The sequence below is a fragment of the Porites lutea genome, chromosome 2 (assembly GCF_958299795.1).
Source record: "Porites lutea chromosome 2, jaPorLute2.1, whole genome shotgun sequence".
NCBI lineage: Eukaryota > Metazoa > Cnidaria > Anthozoa > Scleractinia > Poritidae > Porites > Porites lutea.
In genome coordinates this window covers 37,309,842-37,327,341 of record NC_133202.1, presented here as the reverse complement: position 1 = coordinate 37,327,341, position 17,500 = coordinate 37,309,842, and the positions used below count along the sequence as shown (strand labels likewise).

The window sequence follows — 17,500 nt, the reverse complement described above, 5'->3', positions numbered from 1 at the left end:
CTGATTATATCTTCTTCAACAATTTATAAAAGGCTCAGCTAGTAGTTCTTTAAACTGATATGCTTCACTAATATATAATCCAACCCCACCACCAGGTGCTCCCCTACTGCTTTTTTAAGGTACAACTTAAAAAAAAGAGGTCGTCTGTTTTTTGTGAAGCTTAAAGAATCTGAAGGATGAACTCAGCATAGGATAAAAGCTGCTTCCCAGAAATTAAATATATTAATAACTAGGGATAGATTTGAAAAGAAATCGAAATGAAACTTGCCTTTTCTGTTGGGTGATGGTTAACCCGCTGTCGAATTTAAACAATTTAAACAATTATAACTCATAGAAATTTTTGTGATCTGTTAACCTCGTTATCTGTGTCGAGAATATGCAGCTATTTATTCCATTTCATCACCGAGAATAATCAAAGCTGGTACAATCTTCGTCCTTAGCGATGTTTTGTAAGTTTGTGAAGTAATACTTGATGAGTTCAAGATTAGTAAAGGTATACATCCACTATAAGAAACCTCATGACTGATTTCCCTCTAAAAGTTGATGGATGCACTGACCTATTTCAGTCCTTAACTAGTAGTTTAATCATTTTAAGTGGGGTTTCGGTTCAAAAAGATGGCTATGGATGCCATTTTTACGGCAAAGCAGTTAAAATACAAGAATCTTAGAAATTCAAGCGTACTCTATCACAAAACCAAGAACCCTTTTGAAAATTGCTTAAATGCAACACCCAATGGATAATGTTGTACTCCTCCCCCCTCAACACGCTGTAAAGGCCACTAAAAACTATTACATTTTGCGTTACTTTCTTCCATTACATTTTGTGCCAAAAGTTATCATATTTTACGTTAGTTAGACATTTTTGTGTCTTTTATCACATTTTGTGCCATAACAGCCCACCATTCACCTTTTGAGGGAGGGGATGTTAGTCTTTCTGAGATATTAAAGGGAGTTGTAAAAAGAAACGCCAGTGGCTCACTCAGGGTAGTTGCATACAGGACCATGTAAATTTTGATCCACTATATATTTTTGTTGAGAGGTTCGTATTTTGCACTTTTTATTGTATGGTATGTGGACCTTTCTTCAGAAGCAGGTTACAATATAAATTGCAATATATGATTTAGACTATGAAGTAAAAGTCAAAGGAAAAGAAAAAGAAAGGGAACCATGACAGCGGAGACCTGAATGTGAGCTCCGTTTTAAAGCCTTTAAAAGCTTTGACAAACAAAGTGATTAGTTTTAATGATAATGATTGTGATGATAATGAAAATGATGATTAATGTAATTAGAGTGAAGACAATCCTTAATGTTATTACTGGAAGCTAAGTTAAGGTAAAGTTGGTAGTATGATAATGTCGGATTAAACTGAGAGTGCTAATTGGGGTACCAAATTCTCAGCTAACAACTATTTTTTTTGTTCAACTGTCAGTTAACTACTAATTTTGGCTAGCTCTTAACTTTAACATTCCTACAGCGAATATTATCCCGTTAATTCTTTACTTCAGCACGTCAATCACTTTTGGGGGTAGACCCTACTAAAATCAAGGTATAAATTTACGTGAATTCACATAAACTCCCCCACTGGTTCAATTTATGAGTAACTGAAAATACAGAATAGAACAATTATCTAACCAAAGTCGTAAAACTGGGTAAGCGATAGCTATTAAGTCCCCTATAAACCTATTTTTGCTCTAAGTACAAATTAGATTAAGTCGAAAAACCATCAATATGACACCAGCCTCATAGATCCAGACACACCAGTCATGACCTGGTACTGATCTTACCGACATTGTCATGCATGTCCTGACATAAACTTATACTTCAAAGTCACCTTCATCATCGCTCCCATTATCTGAATCAGTCTCGTACTTATCTGGTTGCTGGTGATATTTGCAATCCATTGCAACCAGTGGCGGATCCAGGGGAGGGGCCGGGGGGGGGGGGGGGGGTGCCGCCCCTCTTATTTTTGGATTAAGCTGAGGCCCAAATGGCCGAAAAAAAATTTTTTTTTTTTAGACCGGGCCCTCTATTATCTCAGGACCGCCCCTCCGACTTATCTGAAGGTCTGGATCAGCCACTGGCAACAGACGATAGGAAGCAATATCAGTGCCAAAATATAGCCTTAAATAACAAAACTGAACCATTATTTTGGGATTCAATTGATGCAAAAAAATAAAAAAACAAAGCTCTTAAAAAGATAACAAATAGTATACAGCCATCCCCCGAAGTGGAGGTGAATAGTGGTGTGGTAATATATCGAGACGTTAAGCGTCGAGGTATAACTTTAGTGCTATGCACTGACTCTAAGGGGGATAGTTGTTTTAGTATTTACCAAATCAGTTGGATAAAAATGACGAAAATAACTTTTTTTAAATTAAAAAGTCACTTCGTAGGTACTTTTTTACAATGTACAAACTTTCGGGGATCTTGTCAAGTGATTTTTACGACTTTTGTTGCAAATTCAGCATGAAAATAATTTTCTACTTACAAGTAAACACCGACAAGCTAAGGTTCGTCGCTTTTCTGGTATTTCTTTGTAGCGGAGCGTACGCGCGCGCAGCGGAGCCCCATAGGTATCATGGGAAAGAATAGAAAATGGAAGCCTATCGATGCTAGAAAACCTGATTATGACGTCAGTATACGCCCGAACGACCGTCCGTACGTACTCTGGGAGTAGGGGTAAAAAACTTAGTAGGGTAGGGAAGTGAGTCCCAGACATGTACGTTGCGTTTCGTTTTGGCGCAAAACTAACCACTGGGGGGCAACCAACGGATTTGGACGAGTAAAATCTAGATTAAAGTTTCTTGTGTCCAACTTACGACAACATTTTCGAGGATAAATTTCTTAAGATTTTTGTTGCTTTATGCTTGATAACACTCCAGGAATCTATTTTTGACAGGTTGATTCACGAATGAAAACTTATGCAACAGCTAGAAATTTGTTTGCTGACAGACTTGCCGACAACAGGAGCCTATATTTCATTTCAGTTAACTTTTAAAATTACCGTGTTCTTGTCCGGATCCTACCGTCACAAAGTGGAATACAACAGCTGTCGAGTTTCTATTTCTGTTTTGGGTATTCGTCGAGAAAAGTGCCGCAAAGAGATTTATCGATCGATGGCTGCCTTTGTGATAGTTCATGCAGGACAGCGGACTACAGGAAGAATTTTTTTAACATTTCAAAGTTTTAGTCTTCGTGTTCTTCCACCGGCCGCCAAAAAATGAAATACAGCTGCTATGAAGATTCTTCTGTTATTCGAACCTGTTTGTTTATTTGGTTTGGCTTGAGGAAAGCTTCGCAAAGGGATTTCAACGACAGTGAAAGTTAAGCATGCACGATTTTACAACAGAGTAGAAGAAAAGTTTTTTTACCTTACTTAATCGATTTCAGGAGCTACATACAAGGTTAGGCTGAGTAATTATTACAGGTTTTGCCTCGTTTCAGTTTTGTAAAGTCAGGCGTAATTATTTCATGTCTTAACATGCAGTATTAAAGATTTGAGACAGACTAGAGACTGACAATTTCAATGGCCTCACACAAGCTTAAATTAATTTTCTGGTTGCAAAAGAGAAAGAGAAAGGTTTTAGAGAATACCCAGTTGTAGTGGTTACCGGTAAAAATAATGATAATTAGCGAAAATCTTGCTTCGAGACTCGCTCATCTATTTTAAACGCCAAAAGCCGGCTAAAACAAACGAACAAACAAACACAGTACAAAGAAATCAAGGTTTACGGGAACATTTCAGTCACTCTCAGACTTGCTGTCTGATAAAAATGTTGTTGTTGTACATCTTTCATTCAAGTTTTATTCATGTTTTGATTGTCAGTCATAGTTTTATTGCAAGGTTTAATTCAGCTTTTTTTCCTTTCGCGGACTGTCAGCTGGACTATGTCTGAATGAAGCGTGAATGAAATGTCTGAAAATGGTTTAAGCATTTCCTGTGATTTGCGCCTGTGTTCATTGTTCCTTCTCGCCGAAAAGAAAGAAAGTATAGATTTGTCTAATATTTTAATGGCAGACTCGTGACTTTGCTGTAGTTTACGTCTAGCGTACATTTAGCCGAATTATTAAAAACACATAACACGCAAAGGGTGAGTTGGTGTAGACTACGAAATTATGGTTATTCGTAGGGGGAAATGTTAAAAACGTTTATCAACTTTCTTAGGTCCTTTCGGAAACAAAAAGTCTAACTTATAGTAAAGGTTACTGGGTATCAGATATTGTGATGCATAATCTAAAGGATACATATCGTAACCCTTAACGATTTGTCGGTCCGATTTTGCAAAGAAAACATATTCCAACACAAAAATCGGCCTAATTTAACATTTGGGTAGAAACTCCTTGAGACGGAAAGATTGACCTATAAACATAAACTGTGAACTGGACGCAGCCAAAGAGTTTCGTGAATGACAGCCAGTGAGGGGGGGGGGGGGGGGGGGGGAAGACAATGATGCACACGTATGGGTAAGGGTATGATGCACCCTTATGCACACAATGGGTAAATGTTTTGTGTTGCAGTGAGAAACCGCGTGTAGATTTTTCACCTACGTTGTCAGAAGTTATTTGTACCTCGATACAGACTTTGTCGACATCCTCTTTCGCGTCCTTTAATATTCCCATATTCGCAGACATACCGCCTTTTTCGAGTATTTCAAAAGCGTCATAAAGATATCCAAGGGTTTTAAAAAATGAAACTGTTTCAGAAGGACCGGCTTAAACACGAGCTCAATAGTCTCAATAGTTAGACCTACAACATCAGTTACAAAAATGATTTCTTGTAAATACAAATTCCATGTCCTTAAAAGAAAGATGCCGATTTCTTTGAGTCATCAGAATTTCTTTTAAGTCCTATTTTCCCCTTAAAAGAGTTTTATGCAACCAGCCACTTAGGTCAATTGCCTAAGTGGACCACATACGTAATTTTATGCAACTCCCATAAGTTACGAGTACACGAAATTGTTAGTAATAATAGCCCACTCGGTAGCTGACGGCCTCAAAATTAATGTTATCATATGCATGGCCTACAAAGTCCAGCTGAGTTGCACACCTTTATGAAAATAATGGTCAACTACCTGAACGAATTCTCTTCCATCGTAGCACACATCCTTTGTATTTCAGCAAGAGAGATCATAAGCGTTCCAAACTCCAAAAGCAAATAATTGCTAACGCACCGGCCCTAGCCTATTTTAGCCAAAAAAAGTAATATGATCCTGACGCAAGCCAACATTAGGTATCTAGTGTGTCCTGATAACTTACTAACGCAGGACAGCGAGCCAGTATCACAGGACGAAATTTCAAGAATCCGTAGATGCTACGCAAGAAGATCGCTTAGTGTTATAGAATCCCCATACATGAGTACGTGGCAAGGCCACTACTGTATCCTTTCAATAGAGTACTAAAGTGATGACGTCATAAAATGAAATTTCTGAAATTATGGGATTTGTCAGGATATTCTGAAAGAACAATGTCCAAGAGGCCTACTTACCAAAAATGAGCATTTCGGGGCAAATTGTCTCTGAGATGTTAGCCTGTTATACTCAGAAAACTCCATACAAACCCTTCTAATTTTTTTGGGTCGACCCAAAAACAATTTAGAAGGGTTTGTATGGAGTTTTCTAAGCATAACTGGGCAACCATCTCAGAGACAATTTGCCCCGAAATGCTCATTTTTGACAAGTAGACCTCTTGGACATTGTTCTTTCAGAATATCCTGACAAATCCCATAATTTCAGAAATTTCATTTTTATGACGTCACACTTAAGTACTCTATGTTATGGTTCCATAAAGGGCTCATTCCAGACAGCGAAGAAGCTCCGACTAAAAGTGGAAGTCTAGTGGAAAGGTTTACTGCTTAGACAGCAAATTACCGTCGCTTATCAAGCTGCCCAACCACAGTCTGACGTTCCTCAAGCACCTACCCAGTCCCGTACCATCTGACCAAAACTATGCTAACCTACCCGTGACAATGAGAAGTGTTGGAAAGAAAGCATCTAGAATTATTAAAATGTTATTTTCAAAACCAAAAGGAGAACCTAGATTAATTTGGCAATGCATTGAACTATCTCACAGTAAGACACGAAACAAAACTAACACGTTGTCATTGTATGGTTTTTGAAAATTTTCCGTTTTTGATACACAGGCGTAATTGTTTTTATTCAATCAGATATTTGTTAATATAAAATATTCTAGAGCGAGCTAGAAAAAGTATTTTTTTCCTAGCTGACGACCTTATCTGATGTTCATGAACATGAGTACGGCTAGTTCAATTTCCGGTGAGAAACAAATGTTCACCTTTCCTCGTTTCATTGTAAAGCTTTCAGAATTGTATGCATCACAATTTACAGTTTCCTTTACTATATTTCGCCCCTTTTAGTTTAGCCTAAGTCTACTTTCTATTTAATAATTAACAATTATTATTGGACGAGACTCAGTATCATCTGAAGAATTATGGAGATAGAGAAGGGTGTTATTACCCTCCGGATAACACTTTCCAATAAATGTTTTATCATCTTAAAAAATAATTCCTAATTTAAAAACAAGCTAAAACATGCTTACCTCCATCGATATTAAGTTCATCTTCAATAACCTGTTCATCGGCAAGTTTACGAGACAGAGGGTTGTTCAGTAATGCAAATATTGTTCAAATACAAAATTATTCTCTTCTTGCTGTTCTTGCTATGTTTATATAGCCAGACAATTGTTCCCCTATTTCTTCCACTTGAAAAGAGTGAAATGTTCCGCCATTTTGTACTCACTACCAAAACATTTCAACCTCGTCCTCAGGCCTTCTCAGTTAACTGTTTAGTTTTCTGGCAACAATTGAATTGCCGCGAGTGCAGTTTAATGGCAGTTTGTTTTTGTATGGGCTCACTTAAATGTCGTATATCTTGTTTGTGTAGTGGATGAGTGGATTCCATTCGTACAACGATCATTTTCATTGGAACGCAGAGGTATCAAAAGATGTATTGTACGAAGTGTAGGAAAGAAAAGTTACGCCGAGAGTTTCCCTCTAGGACATTGACTGACAAATGTAACCATGCTCCTCTGCACTGTTTAAGGGTAAGTTTATGAACAAAATCAATAAATGTGCTGCTGACCTAAAACCCATAAAATGGTATATCGGGTAAAGTTACTAGGCTACCCTCTTCCTTGCCGTTGGGGAGTCCAATTCCGCGAAACCAAGAGAGGATAAAGGGGACAGAGAAGGCATCCCCCATACACACCCTATTCCATAGGTTATTCGTCTCGACTTATTTTTAGAATTGGGATAAAGTTACCTCGCGCGCTGCGTGGATGTTTCGCATGACTAAACGCCGTGCAAAACATTTCGGGCGAAAGGCAATGAAAGCGTAAACAGATCGAGAGCATTTCTGAACATTGAAGCGAAATGAGTGGGCGCTCACCTGGGAAAAGGGAGTCGCTCGACTCTTTGACAACCCGTGAAATCAGTTTAACTCGAAGTTATCGTAACCTCAGTGCTTTAATAAAATGAGAAATTTCGCCACTTTATTGAAACCGGTCGTTTGTACAATAAAGCAAGCAGCAAGTAATATTCATGTACATGTAATTAGTTTTACAAATCTGAATTTTATTGTAGTTTTTTTTAAGTTGTTAAGCGCTGTTGATCAGTGAATGTAAATAGCGCTCTAAAAGTTATTAAATTATTGTTATTATAGGACGCCAAGTGTTATTTTTGTTGAATAATAAAAGACTAGTAAAAAAATAAATATCAAACCAGAAATTGCTCTCTTCAAACTGTAAATTATAAATGATCCTGAGAGAATATTCACTGTGTTAAGGATTTCCCTGCTGTACTGTTAGCTCTATACAAGAGAGGAAGAGCGATTCTTTTTTAATTTACGTTTCGCCGACACAGCTTTAGCAGAAATCTCTCTGTAGTCGTTTTCGTCGACAAACGAAAAGCAATATTGCTCTCCGCGTCTTCAGCCATTTTTTCTGCCTCAATTCGTGAAGGACGCTTGGCTCTGAGCGTGGGTCATCCACGCGGAACACATTCGCACTATGTGATTGGCTGTTGTCTAATCCCCCTTGGGATCTGTGGTCTTAAAAATAACTCGAGACGAATTACCTATGGAATAGGATGTGTATGGAGGATGCCTTCTCTGTCCCCTTTATCCTCTCTTGGCGAAACCTGTTTTAAGTGTAACGCTGTCCTGAAAAGTAACGACCGCTTACTGAAAGAAAACAACTACAACTAAACACACTTCGCTCAGTGCCAAGTCCCTTCGCCAAATAACTCTGCCGCAGGGACCCAGTCTCTTAAGGTGGCTCGAGGGGGTATTTGAGGGTTAATGCCTCCCAGTTTTGAGCATAAACTACGTCGCCATTAAAAAAAATTTGGAAAAATTACCACCACAGATGTATTAGATGAAGATAATGATTTATTTTGATCAGGGTTACAATAACACTGGAGTGAGGAAATGTCGCCATTACCTATTTTCTTGCAGCCCCATTTCTCGGCACTTGGGAACTCTTCTTCCAAAATGGTTTACGGGAGCTTTTTTCTCCAATGCGCGTAGATGTTTGTGAAGTTTATTAATAAGCGAAATCTATAAGTGCGTTTTCGAGAAATTTTGGGATGAAGTATTAATGGTGAGAAATACGGTAAAAACTGGACAATCTTGATTTTCTCAAGGGAGTGTTGAGAGTGCTCGGCCGTTTTCTCTAGAAAACGAAGCGTTTTTGAAATGCAATTTCACCTCATAGTAGTTTCAATCTTTAAAAAGAAGGTTTGTGAAAGATCATGGGGATAGAAAGAAGGTTTTAATTCAGTTAGTATGTATCGGCGAAGGGCTCGTCAGTGTTAGCAGTTTTGTAAACATTTTGGTCTACTTAAAGAAATAGGCGATAAGAATTTCGAAACCGGTCGATAGATTTCCTTCTTTAAAATTTGAGATTCTCCAGACTTACCTTCGTTTTATATGATATCATCGTTTTGTATGATATCTTGTCAGGCAGTGAAATAAGGGATAAAATTCGCTATTTTTTGTCGTACTTCTCGTGTTTACAAGACTAGTAGGAGCCTCCCAATATTCGGGGGTAAAAATTGTCTCCAAGTTTCATATTTTCTTAGACAACAACCCGGGGGAGGTTACTTGGTATAGGTTTTGCTGAATATGTGCCGCTAGCCTCTCAGAGCCCTACCCCGTTATAGTCTATTCTGTGGCCAATTATAGACCTCATCTTAGTCACTTTTGGGCAAAAATGTAGTTTTCGCGATCCCAACTTCGTCACTCTCTATTTATGTATCTAGCTTATCAATCCTTTAAATGGGTCATCCTAAAATCAACCCGACCCATTTTTTTTAAATTGAATGAAGAACACTTTACTTTTCACCTAGAGTACAAACATTCTGGTACGTTTGCTAACTGCTAATATGAAGAACATTCTTACCCCAAAAATCCGAAAATCTGCGACCTCATTCTAGTAACTCTATTGGAAATGCGAGCCCATTATTGTCAATCCAGTCGTGAAAATGCGGCCGCATCCAGCGGTACATCCCCATTAGCCTCTTATATATTGTCCTCTCCTCGGGGACAACAACAGCTAACATTTGTGCATATTTCAAATGCATTGTTAGTTACTGCTGTTCACGTCAGAAAATAAACCTTGTGAAACACCCCTGAATAATGAGAGGCACACATAAGCCACTAGTAAGTGTAAACACAAAGTTTCCGACCAGAAAAATTCAGTATATTCCTATAAAGGTTTGCTCAGAAGAGGTGAGCCTTTTTCAATTTAAAATGAGCAGTTTGACCTGTCAGTCCTAATCTCTCTTTTGGCAAGCTTCCTATCAGTTATCCAGTTTATGTATGATACTTAGCCCAGCTCGTGTTCCAACCAAAATATTAGGCTCGGGTGCTCAGCGGCATTAAGAGTTTCCTTATCTGGGCTTGTAAGTAGACTTAAAGCAGCTCCAAAATTATCTGTTCCGTCTAACTCGTCTTTACAAGGCTTAAATTCCGCACACGATAGGACAATCGTTCTTTCTTTAAAAAGAAAACGAAAAGAAGTAACTTTCGTTTATTTATTTATTTATTTAAATATTTTTTCTCCATTTAGTGTGTCACCCACTTAGTTAAAAGCGAAAAAAAATGCTCACAGTGTTCTGAACGCGTAACTACTGATAACCTTCACTATCGTGAGTTCGTAGAGACCCTGGAACGCCTATTCCCAGAAACTCCTCACCCATTCACAGAAACTGCAGACGAAACTTCAAGTAACATCAATCAAACCATATCAGTGGTTATGCTTCAGGGGGAGTGCACAGTGCTAGAGTACCGCCCAGACGAGACGATTTGCGCTGTCAAAAAAGTTTTGGAAGAGAGGCTTGGCGTATCCTCCGATAAACAGCGCCTGTTGTACCAAGGTCAGGAGTTAAAGGTCAGTGAATTGATTCTGATTTCTTACGGCCGTCAACTATACCTGCTAGTCATTGATCTTACAAAGAAGCTAGAAAATATGTAAAAACCATCACTCCTAAATAAAAAGACTGATGCCTCTCAGTATTTCGTCTGGGTTGACCTGATTTATCAATAAATACCAAGTATGTTTTACCCTCCTTACTACGGCCAACTTGAGTAGAGCCGGGTCAAGATGAGCGAGTCGATAGAGGTTCGAAAGTTAGTCAAGTAGTGTAGAGAGAGTAGAGCAGAGTCAAGTAGGAAGTTAGTGATGCAGTATATAGAAAAAAATTATAGTAGAAGAGTCGAGTGGATTTAAGTCGAGTTAAGTCAAGTCTTGTTGCGGTAACTTTTAATTGCAAGCAGAATAGAGAAGAGTCGGGTAGAACAAGTTTAATGAAGTCTACTATAAGCAGAGTGCTCAGATTAGAGTAAAGACAAGAAATGTCACCTCTCCAATTTGATTGAAGAAGATAAGAACGATCCTAGAAAGCTGTGGAAAGCCATTAAGTCCGCGATCTTTGCAAATGCTTACAACTACCAGCCAGGTCCAGTCGTTTGCGGCCATATTGACTGGATTTGGCATATTTTTAGTTCTACAATAGCTAAACTGCGGCAAGCCCTTCCCTCTGTCCCGTCTCCTTCCCTTTTTTAACGCTAAGACTCAAAAGTAAAACTTAGGTTAACGCCTATTTCGAGGGACTTCAAGAAGATCAAGATCAGAAATCGTCTTCACATAGCTTTGTTTTAGGTCGGCCTAAAACCAAAGTAACAAAGTAGCCATAATTATAAAAGCTAAAAGAGCAACCGTTGCTTTTTTAACTCCTCCCCCTTTCTTCCCCGTCGTTCTTTCTTTTTCTCCTTTCCTTTTCCTTCGTTAGTGACGTTAGCGTGATTTTGGAGCTTCTCGGGCTCAAAAATCTGCCCTCTAACGCCTTCAGTTCACTCATGACTGCAACTTTCTTTAGGCTGGTTTTCAAAAAATCGGCTAGATGTTTCCAGATACAAAGTGACCATTTTGAAGCAGCAAACGACGTTTCAGGTCATTTTGCATCAATGCTACTCATCATCAATGCAGTATCTATTGTTTCCAAAGAATTCTGCCAATCTATCAAAGTGTGCCATTTTGAAGTGGCAAACGACGCTAGCTGGGCCATTTGTCATCGATACTGCTCATTTATCAATTTCTCAAAATCTTCTAGCCGGCTTTTTGAAAACGTTACCGCCAAGTGGACCTTTTCCGTCAAAAAGTTTTTTTTTTTCGGCTAAAAAACTCTCCAGAGTAGCCATTGTAAAAACTGAGAGTGCGACCATTGGTTTTTTCTCTTCTCCTCCTTTCTTTCTCCTCGCACTTTCTTTTTCTCCTTTCCTTTTCCTTCAGTACGTGTGCTTTTGGAGCTTCATGGGACCAAAAAACCCTTCTTTTTGACGCCTAGATTCTGAGGTGTTTTGGGCCCTAGAAGCTCTAAAATCACGCTAACGTCTCTAAATTTACGATTGTCTTCTGTGCACGTCTCCCATATTACGTAGAACAAGAAAGTTTCAAGTCTTGGTCGATCCTCGAAGACCCAGGGGCAGTCAGTCGGGTCGGGAGAAAGGGCGGAAAGAAAGTTTTCAAGTATGGGTGAAAGAGCCCCTGGGTACCGACTTTTACTGAGCTATTTCCAAAAATTCAAGCGGATGCCGGCTCCTGATTGGGCACAAAAAATGCTTTGTATTATTGTGCCCAACCGGCGAACAGTTTCTCCTGAGTTCTTTTCGTGAGTTCAACAACAACAACAACAACAACAACAACAACAACACTTTATTCACATTTCCATTACAGGGTTTGTCAAACTTATTGAATAATTAGTAACTTAACAAGTAGAATATTCAATTACAATTTAAACTAAATACTATTACATAGAAGGAAATGCCTAGCGGCTAGATAACCGTAAGGTTTTCGAGCTAGCAACTAGTTCTTTGAAAGTAGTGTCGAATGTACAGGACATCACAAAAACTAGACATACAAAACATCTTAAGACATACACACACCATAAAAAAAAAAAAGAAGAAAGCACATAGATGCAAAAAAAAAAAGAAGAGAAAACAGTCATCATAGTACATGACGATATGATTAAAATAAAATAATTTCAGTAAGTTAATTGTTCGGCCAACAAGTATTCTTTTAATGTTTTAGGAAAGTTATAAGTTGAAAGGTCTTTTATATGGGTAGGGAGCTGTTGCCACAATTCGGTCGCCATAGACGCTGTTGTTTGCTTTCCTATATTGGTCCTGGAACGTGGTTTGTAGAAGTTACTTTTTGAAGCATATCTCGTATTATATGTATGGACTTCACTTGCATAGCGAAAATGCTGATTAAAGATATTTGGTAATTTTTTAGAATGCCACTGATGAGTGAAGTTAAGAAGCTGTAGTTTATAGATATTTGTAACAGTAAGTAAATCCAATAAATTAAGTAATGGTAATGCACTGTCTGTATCTGGTCCAAACAAGGTGGCAAAGAACATAACGCGGATAACATGATTTTGTTTTGTTTGGATTCTTTTAATTTGAGTAGTAAATGCACTGCCCCAGGAGGTTATCGCATAAGATATATAAGGATAGATCAGGTTATAGTATAGTTGTTTAAGTTGTAAAAGGGAGGTGCAGTGTCTGAGTTTGCCAACAATTCCTGTGTTTCTAGAAATTCGAGTACATAAATAAGACACCTGATGTTTCTATGATAGCGTGTCATCTATAAGTACACCCAAATATTTTATTAAGTTCTCTTTTCTAAGCCGTAGGTGGAGCCATCATTGTTAGTTAATTTTACATCCCATGTTATATTTGTCTTCTTTTTAGGTGATTTAATTATCATATAATTAGTTTTCTTTAAGTTGATGGATAGCTTGTTTAAGTCACACCATTCTTTAACTTTGGATAATTCATGGTTAATTAAGTTTTGTAATTCCACGGCATTTGAGGAAGACACAAAAATATTGGTATCATCTGCAAATATTCTAAAGGACAATTTATCGGAGCAGTTAGGGATATCATTAATGTATAGTAGAAAAAGGAGGGGACCAAGAGAACTGCCTTGCGGGATACCACATTTAATAGTTTGTTTAGAAGATTCCACACTGTCAATGCTAACATATTGCTGTCTATTGGTAAGATAACTAGTAAACCAACTCAATGGGATTCCCCGAACACCGTATTTCTCTAATTTATTTAACAGTATAGCATGGTTGACAGTATCAAAGGCCTTAGCGAAGTCGAGAAAGACTCCGCATGTGAGTAAGTTATTATCTATTGCTTGTTTCAAATTGATATTAATTTGAGGAGGACTCGGAAAAAAAATCCGAGTCCCAGATGGGATTTGAACCCACGACCCTCCGTGATCTAGTCGGATGCTCTAACCACTTGAGCTACTGGAGACTCTATGGTGAGCAAGGGCCAATTTGTGGGTCTCGACTGGAACCGCATCACGCGGCTACACAGCCAAGTAATGATAGGCATACAAGAAGTGAAGAACTCACTAACAGCATCGCGCTGTCACCTTAAAGCATATCAAAGATGCGGCCAACCAACCTCCAAAGTGAGTATATTAAAGATGAAACAACAACAACATGATATTAATTTGAGGAGGACTCGGAAAAAAAATCCGAGTCCCAGATGGGATTTGAACCCACGACCCTCCGTGATCTAGTCGGATGCTCTAACCACTTGAGCTACTGGAGACTCTATGGTGAGCAAGGGCCAATTTGTGGGTCTCGACTGGAACCGCATCACGCGGCTACACAGCCAAGTAAATTAAATAAATTAATATCATGTTGTTGTTGTTTCATCTTTAATATACTCACTTTGGAGGTTGGTTGGCCGCATCTTTGATATGCTTTAAGGTGACAGCGCGATGCTGTTAGTGAGTTCTTCACTTCTTGTGTGCCTATCATTACTTGGCTGTGTAGCCGCGTGATACGGTTCCAGTCAAGACCCACAAATTGGCCCTTGCTCACCATAGAGTCTCCAGTAGCTCAAGTGGTTAGAGCATCCGACTAGATCACGGAGGGTCGTGGGTTCAAATCCCATCTGGGACTCGGATTTTTTTTCCGAGTCCTCCTCAAATTAATATCATGTTGTTGTTGTTTCATCTTTAATATACTCACTTTGGAGGTTGGTTGGCCGCATCTTTGATATGCTTTAAGGTGACAGCGCGATGCTGTTAGTGAGTTCTTCACTTCTTGTGTGCCTATCATTACTTGGCTGTGTAGCCGCGTGATGCGGTTCCAGTCGAGACCCACAAATTGGCCCTTGCTCACCATAGAGTCTCCAGTAGCTCAAGTGGTTAGAACATCCGACTAGATCACGGAGGGTCGTGGGTTCAAATCCCATCTGGGACTCGGATTTTTTTTTCCGAGTCCTCCTCAAATTAATATCATGTTGTTGTTGTTTCATCTTTAATATACTTGTTTCAAATTGTCAGTGATTTCTAGAATGGCTTGTTCAGTCGATCTGCCCTTCCTGAAGCCGAACTGGTATTGACTTAAAATGGCATACTTTTCAACATAGCTTGTTAACTGTTTACATACTAGTTTTTCAAAAATCTGTGCAAATATAGAAAGTACTGAGAGAAAGTACTGAGATAGGGCGAAAGTTAGTCGGGTCAGTGATATCACCACCTTTTTCCACTGGAGTTACTTTGGAAATTTTGAGAATGTGAGGCACAATACCTTGCTCTATGGAAAGATTATAGACTTTAGTCACTGCCTCATAGATGTGGTCTCCGGCCACCTTAAAGCACTTTGCAGGGACTCCTATACATGACTTATCAGTTGTTAGGTTCGTAATTAAGTCACGCACTTCATGCGAGTGAATATACCTAAACATAAAACTGTTTGGAAAATTTCTGGTAATATATCTTGTAGGATTAGAGTTAATATGATTTGGTAGTTGCACTGATAAAGTTGGGCCTACATTAACAAAATATGTATTGAGCTGATTACATATGCTCAATTTAGATGTATAACATTTGTTGTTATAGACTATCTTACTTATTGTAGGGGAGTTTTTTCTCTTTCTATTTATTAATAAGTCAATCATTTTCCATGTTGTTTTCATATTGTCTTTGTTAATTTCAAACTGTTCCTTAAAGTATTTCTGCTTGGCCAAGTCCTTGATTTTAGTAAGTTTATTATTGTAAGCTTTATAATATTTAATTTTAAGGGGGTCGCCAGAAAAAAAATGAGTTTTCTTTAACAGATTGAAATATTCCTTTAGAAATCCAAGGTTTTCTTAATAGTTTTCGTTTAGATCGTGATGCTCTTTCAATGGGTGCATGTTTGTTAGTCATTCCTTCTAATGTAGAAATAATTTTTGCCATACTGTCATTCACATCATTAGTAACTAAACTACAGAAATCTACCGTGGCTATGTCAGCTAGGTATCTGGCTTCATTAAATCTTGAATAGTTCCTATAATACCTGTCACCTGCGTAATCTGGACGTTTGGTGGCTATTGAACAAAAGCATGGCAAATGATCTGAGAGATCTGCCAAGCAGATTCCAGACTTTAAAACTTTTTGTGGTGAATTTGAGTAGATGTGGTCAATGAGAGTAGCACTGAGATCAGTTATCCGGGTTGCTTTTGTGATAAGAGGCATGTAGCCCAAATCGAATAACATATCAAGATATTCAGAAGTAAACTTATCACTGTGATATTTGTAAAAATCAATGTTAATATCGCCGGCTATGTACACTTCATAACCGCAGTTGTTCAAATGATTTAATTTCTGCCTAAGAAGTTCGCAGAAATTTTCGGCGGTGCCGTGAGGATGTCTATAGATGGAACTAATAATAATACTCTTTTGCCTTCCTCTCGGTAGTTCAACAAAGCACGTTTCAAAACCGTCAGAAGAAAACTCTAGGTCCCGCCTGCGAAAAAAATTCAGGTTTTGTTTTATGTAAATACCAACTCCCCCAGCTTTCGTTCTAGAATTCACACCAACAAAATTGTAACCAGGTATATTAATATTGTGAAGATGCTGATTATTGTCGTTTAGCTTAGTTTCAGAAATAGTTATAATGCTAGGCATTTCCTTCACGGTTATCAAAATATCATTAAGCAGACATAAATTCTTTCCTAAGCTCCGAATATTACAATTGAATATTGAGAAGCCTCTTGTGTTAAATTTTTGAAAGCACGTGCCAGATTGCGAGTTCGTACTCACGACGGCTATTATCTCGATCACAGCTTGTCTGGCTCATGCACCAAAGAAATGCACGCAGTCATGAAACTTTCAGTTTGATATAAAATCCCCATCTGATTTCAAAATACTGTCTGCCCGAAAATTAAAGACGCTTTTCCAAAAAATACAAGCTTGAGCTTCCAGCAGGTATTCACGCTTGCATCTGTCACCTCTTGCGTAAATATTAGGGTGTTTTTAAAAGATACCACGACGACTGACAACCACGAAAACGTCGCATGGAAAAGGCAATTCACATTGTTTCAGTTTCTTTCGTGATTATTCCAACTCGCTTACTTTGCCAAATGCAAGCGAACTCTTCTGGAGCTGAATTTCTATCAACCATATCCAAGTTCATGAAGAGAATGAATTTTGTCATTGCTTGTTTACGTCCTTCACAAAACATGACTGATCAGGCATTTTCACGGGTAGTCGTGCAGTTGACGGCAAAGAAACTGTAGAAAAAAAGTGTAATGCACGTGCAATTTTTTTTTTTGCCTTGTCAAGCTATTGCTTATTTGACTTTCTCGTCGCGGCCGCATCTTAAACTTCCTATTATTTACGATATATTGTGATGAGTCAAAAACAGAATATTCTCGCGGCAAATTGAATTGCTCCTGCTGATAATTGCTCCTCTCACGGTGAACCAAGACTCCCCCGGCAGCCTATGAACTGGGAGGTGGACAAGCACCAGTCCTCGCACTTTCAAAGGCAACAACAACCGCCCGCGCTACAGATACCTCCTCACTTCACTACAGGCTTGCAGATGCACAGTAAACCTCACCATGGTAAAGACTCTCATGTTGAACTCCCTCAGGAACTTATATCTTTTTTTAGAATCATTAAATCCTTA

At 38.5% G+C, this 17,500-nt stretch overlaps 1 protein-coding gene across 1 annotated transcript in view; it reads left to right on the top strand.

Annotated features, from left to right (window-relative positions):
* The window catches only part of LOC140928545 (uncharacterized), a 28,939-nt gene that overhangs the window by 4,941 nt on the left and 6,498 nt on the right, over positions 1 to 17,500 (top strand). The window contains exons 2-3 of the mRNA XM_073378301.1: positions 6,900 to 7,059; positions 10,084 to 10,404. Of these exons, the coding sequence (XP_073234402.1) occupies positions 6,961 to 7,059; positions 10,084 to 10,404 (420 nt within the window). The 5' untranslated portion in view covers positions 6,900 to 6,960. The remainder of the gene's footprint in view (positions 1 to 6,899; positions 7,060 to 10,083; positions 10,405 to 17,500) is intronic.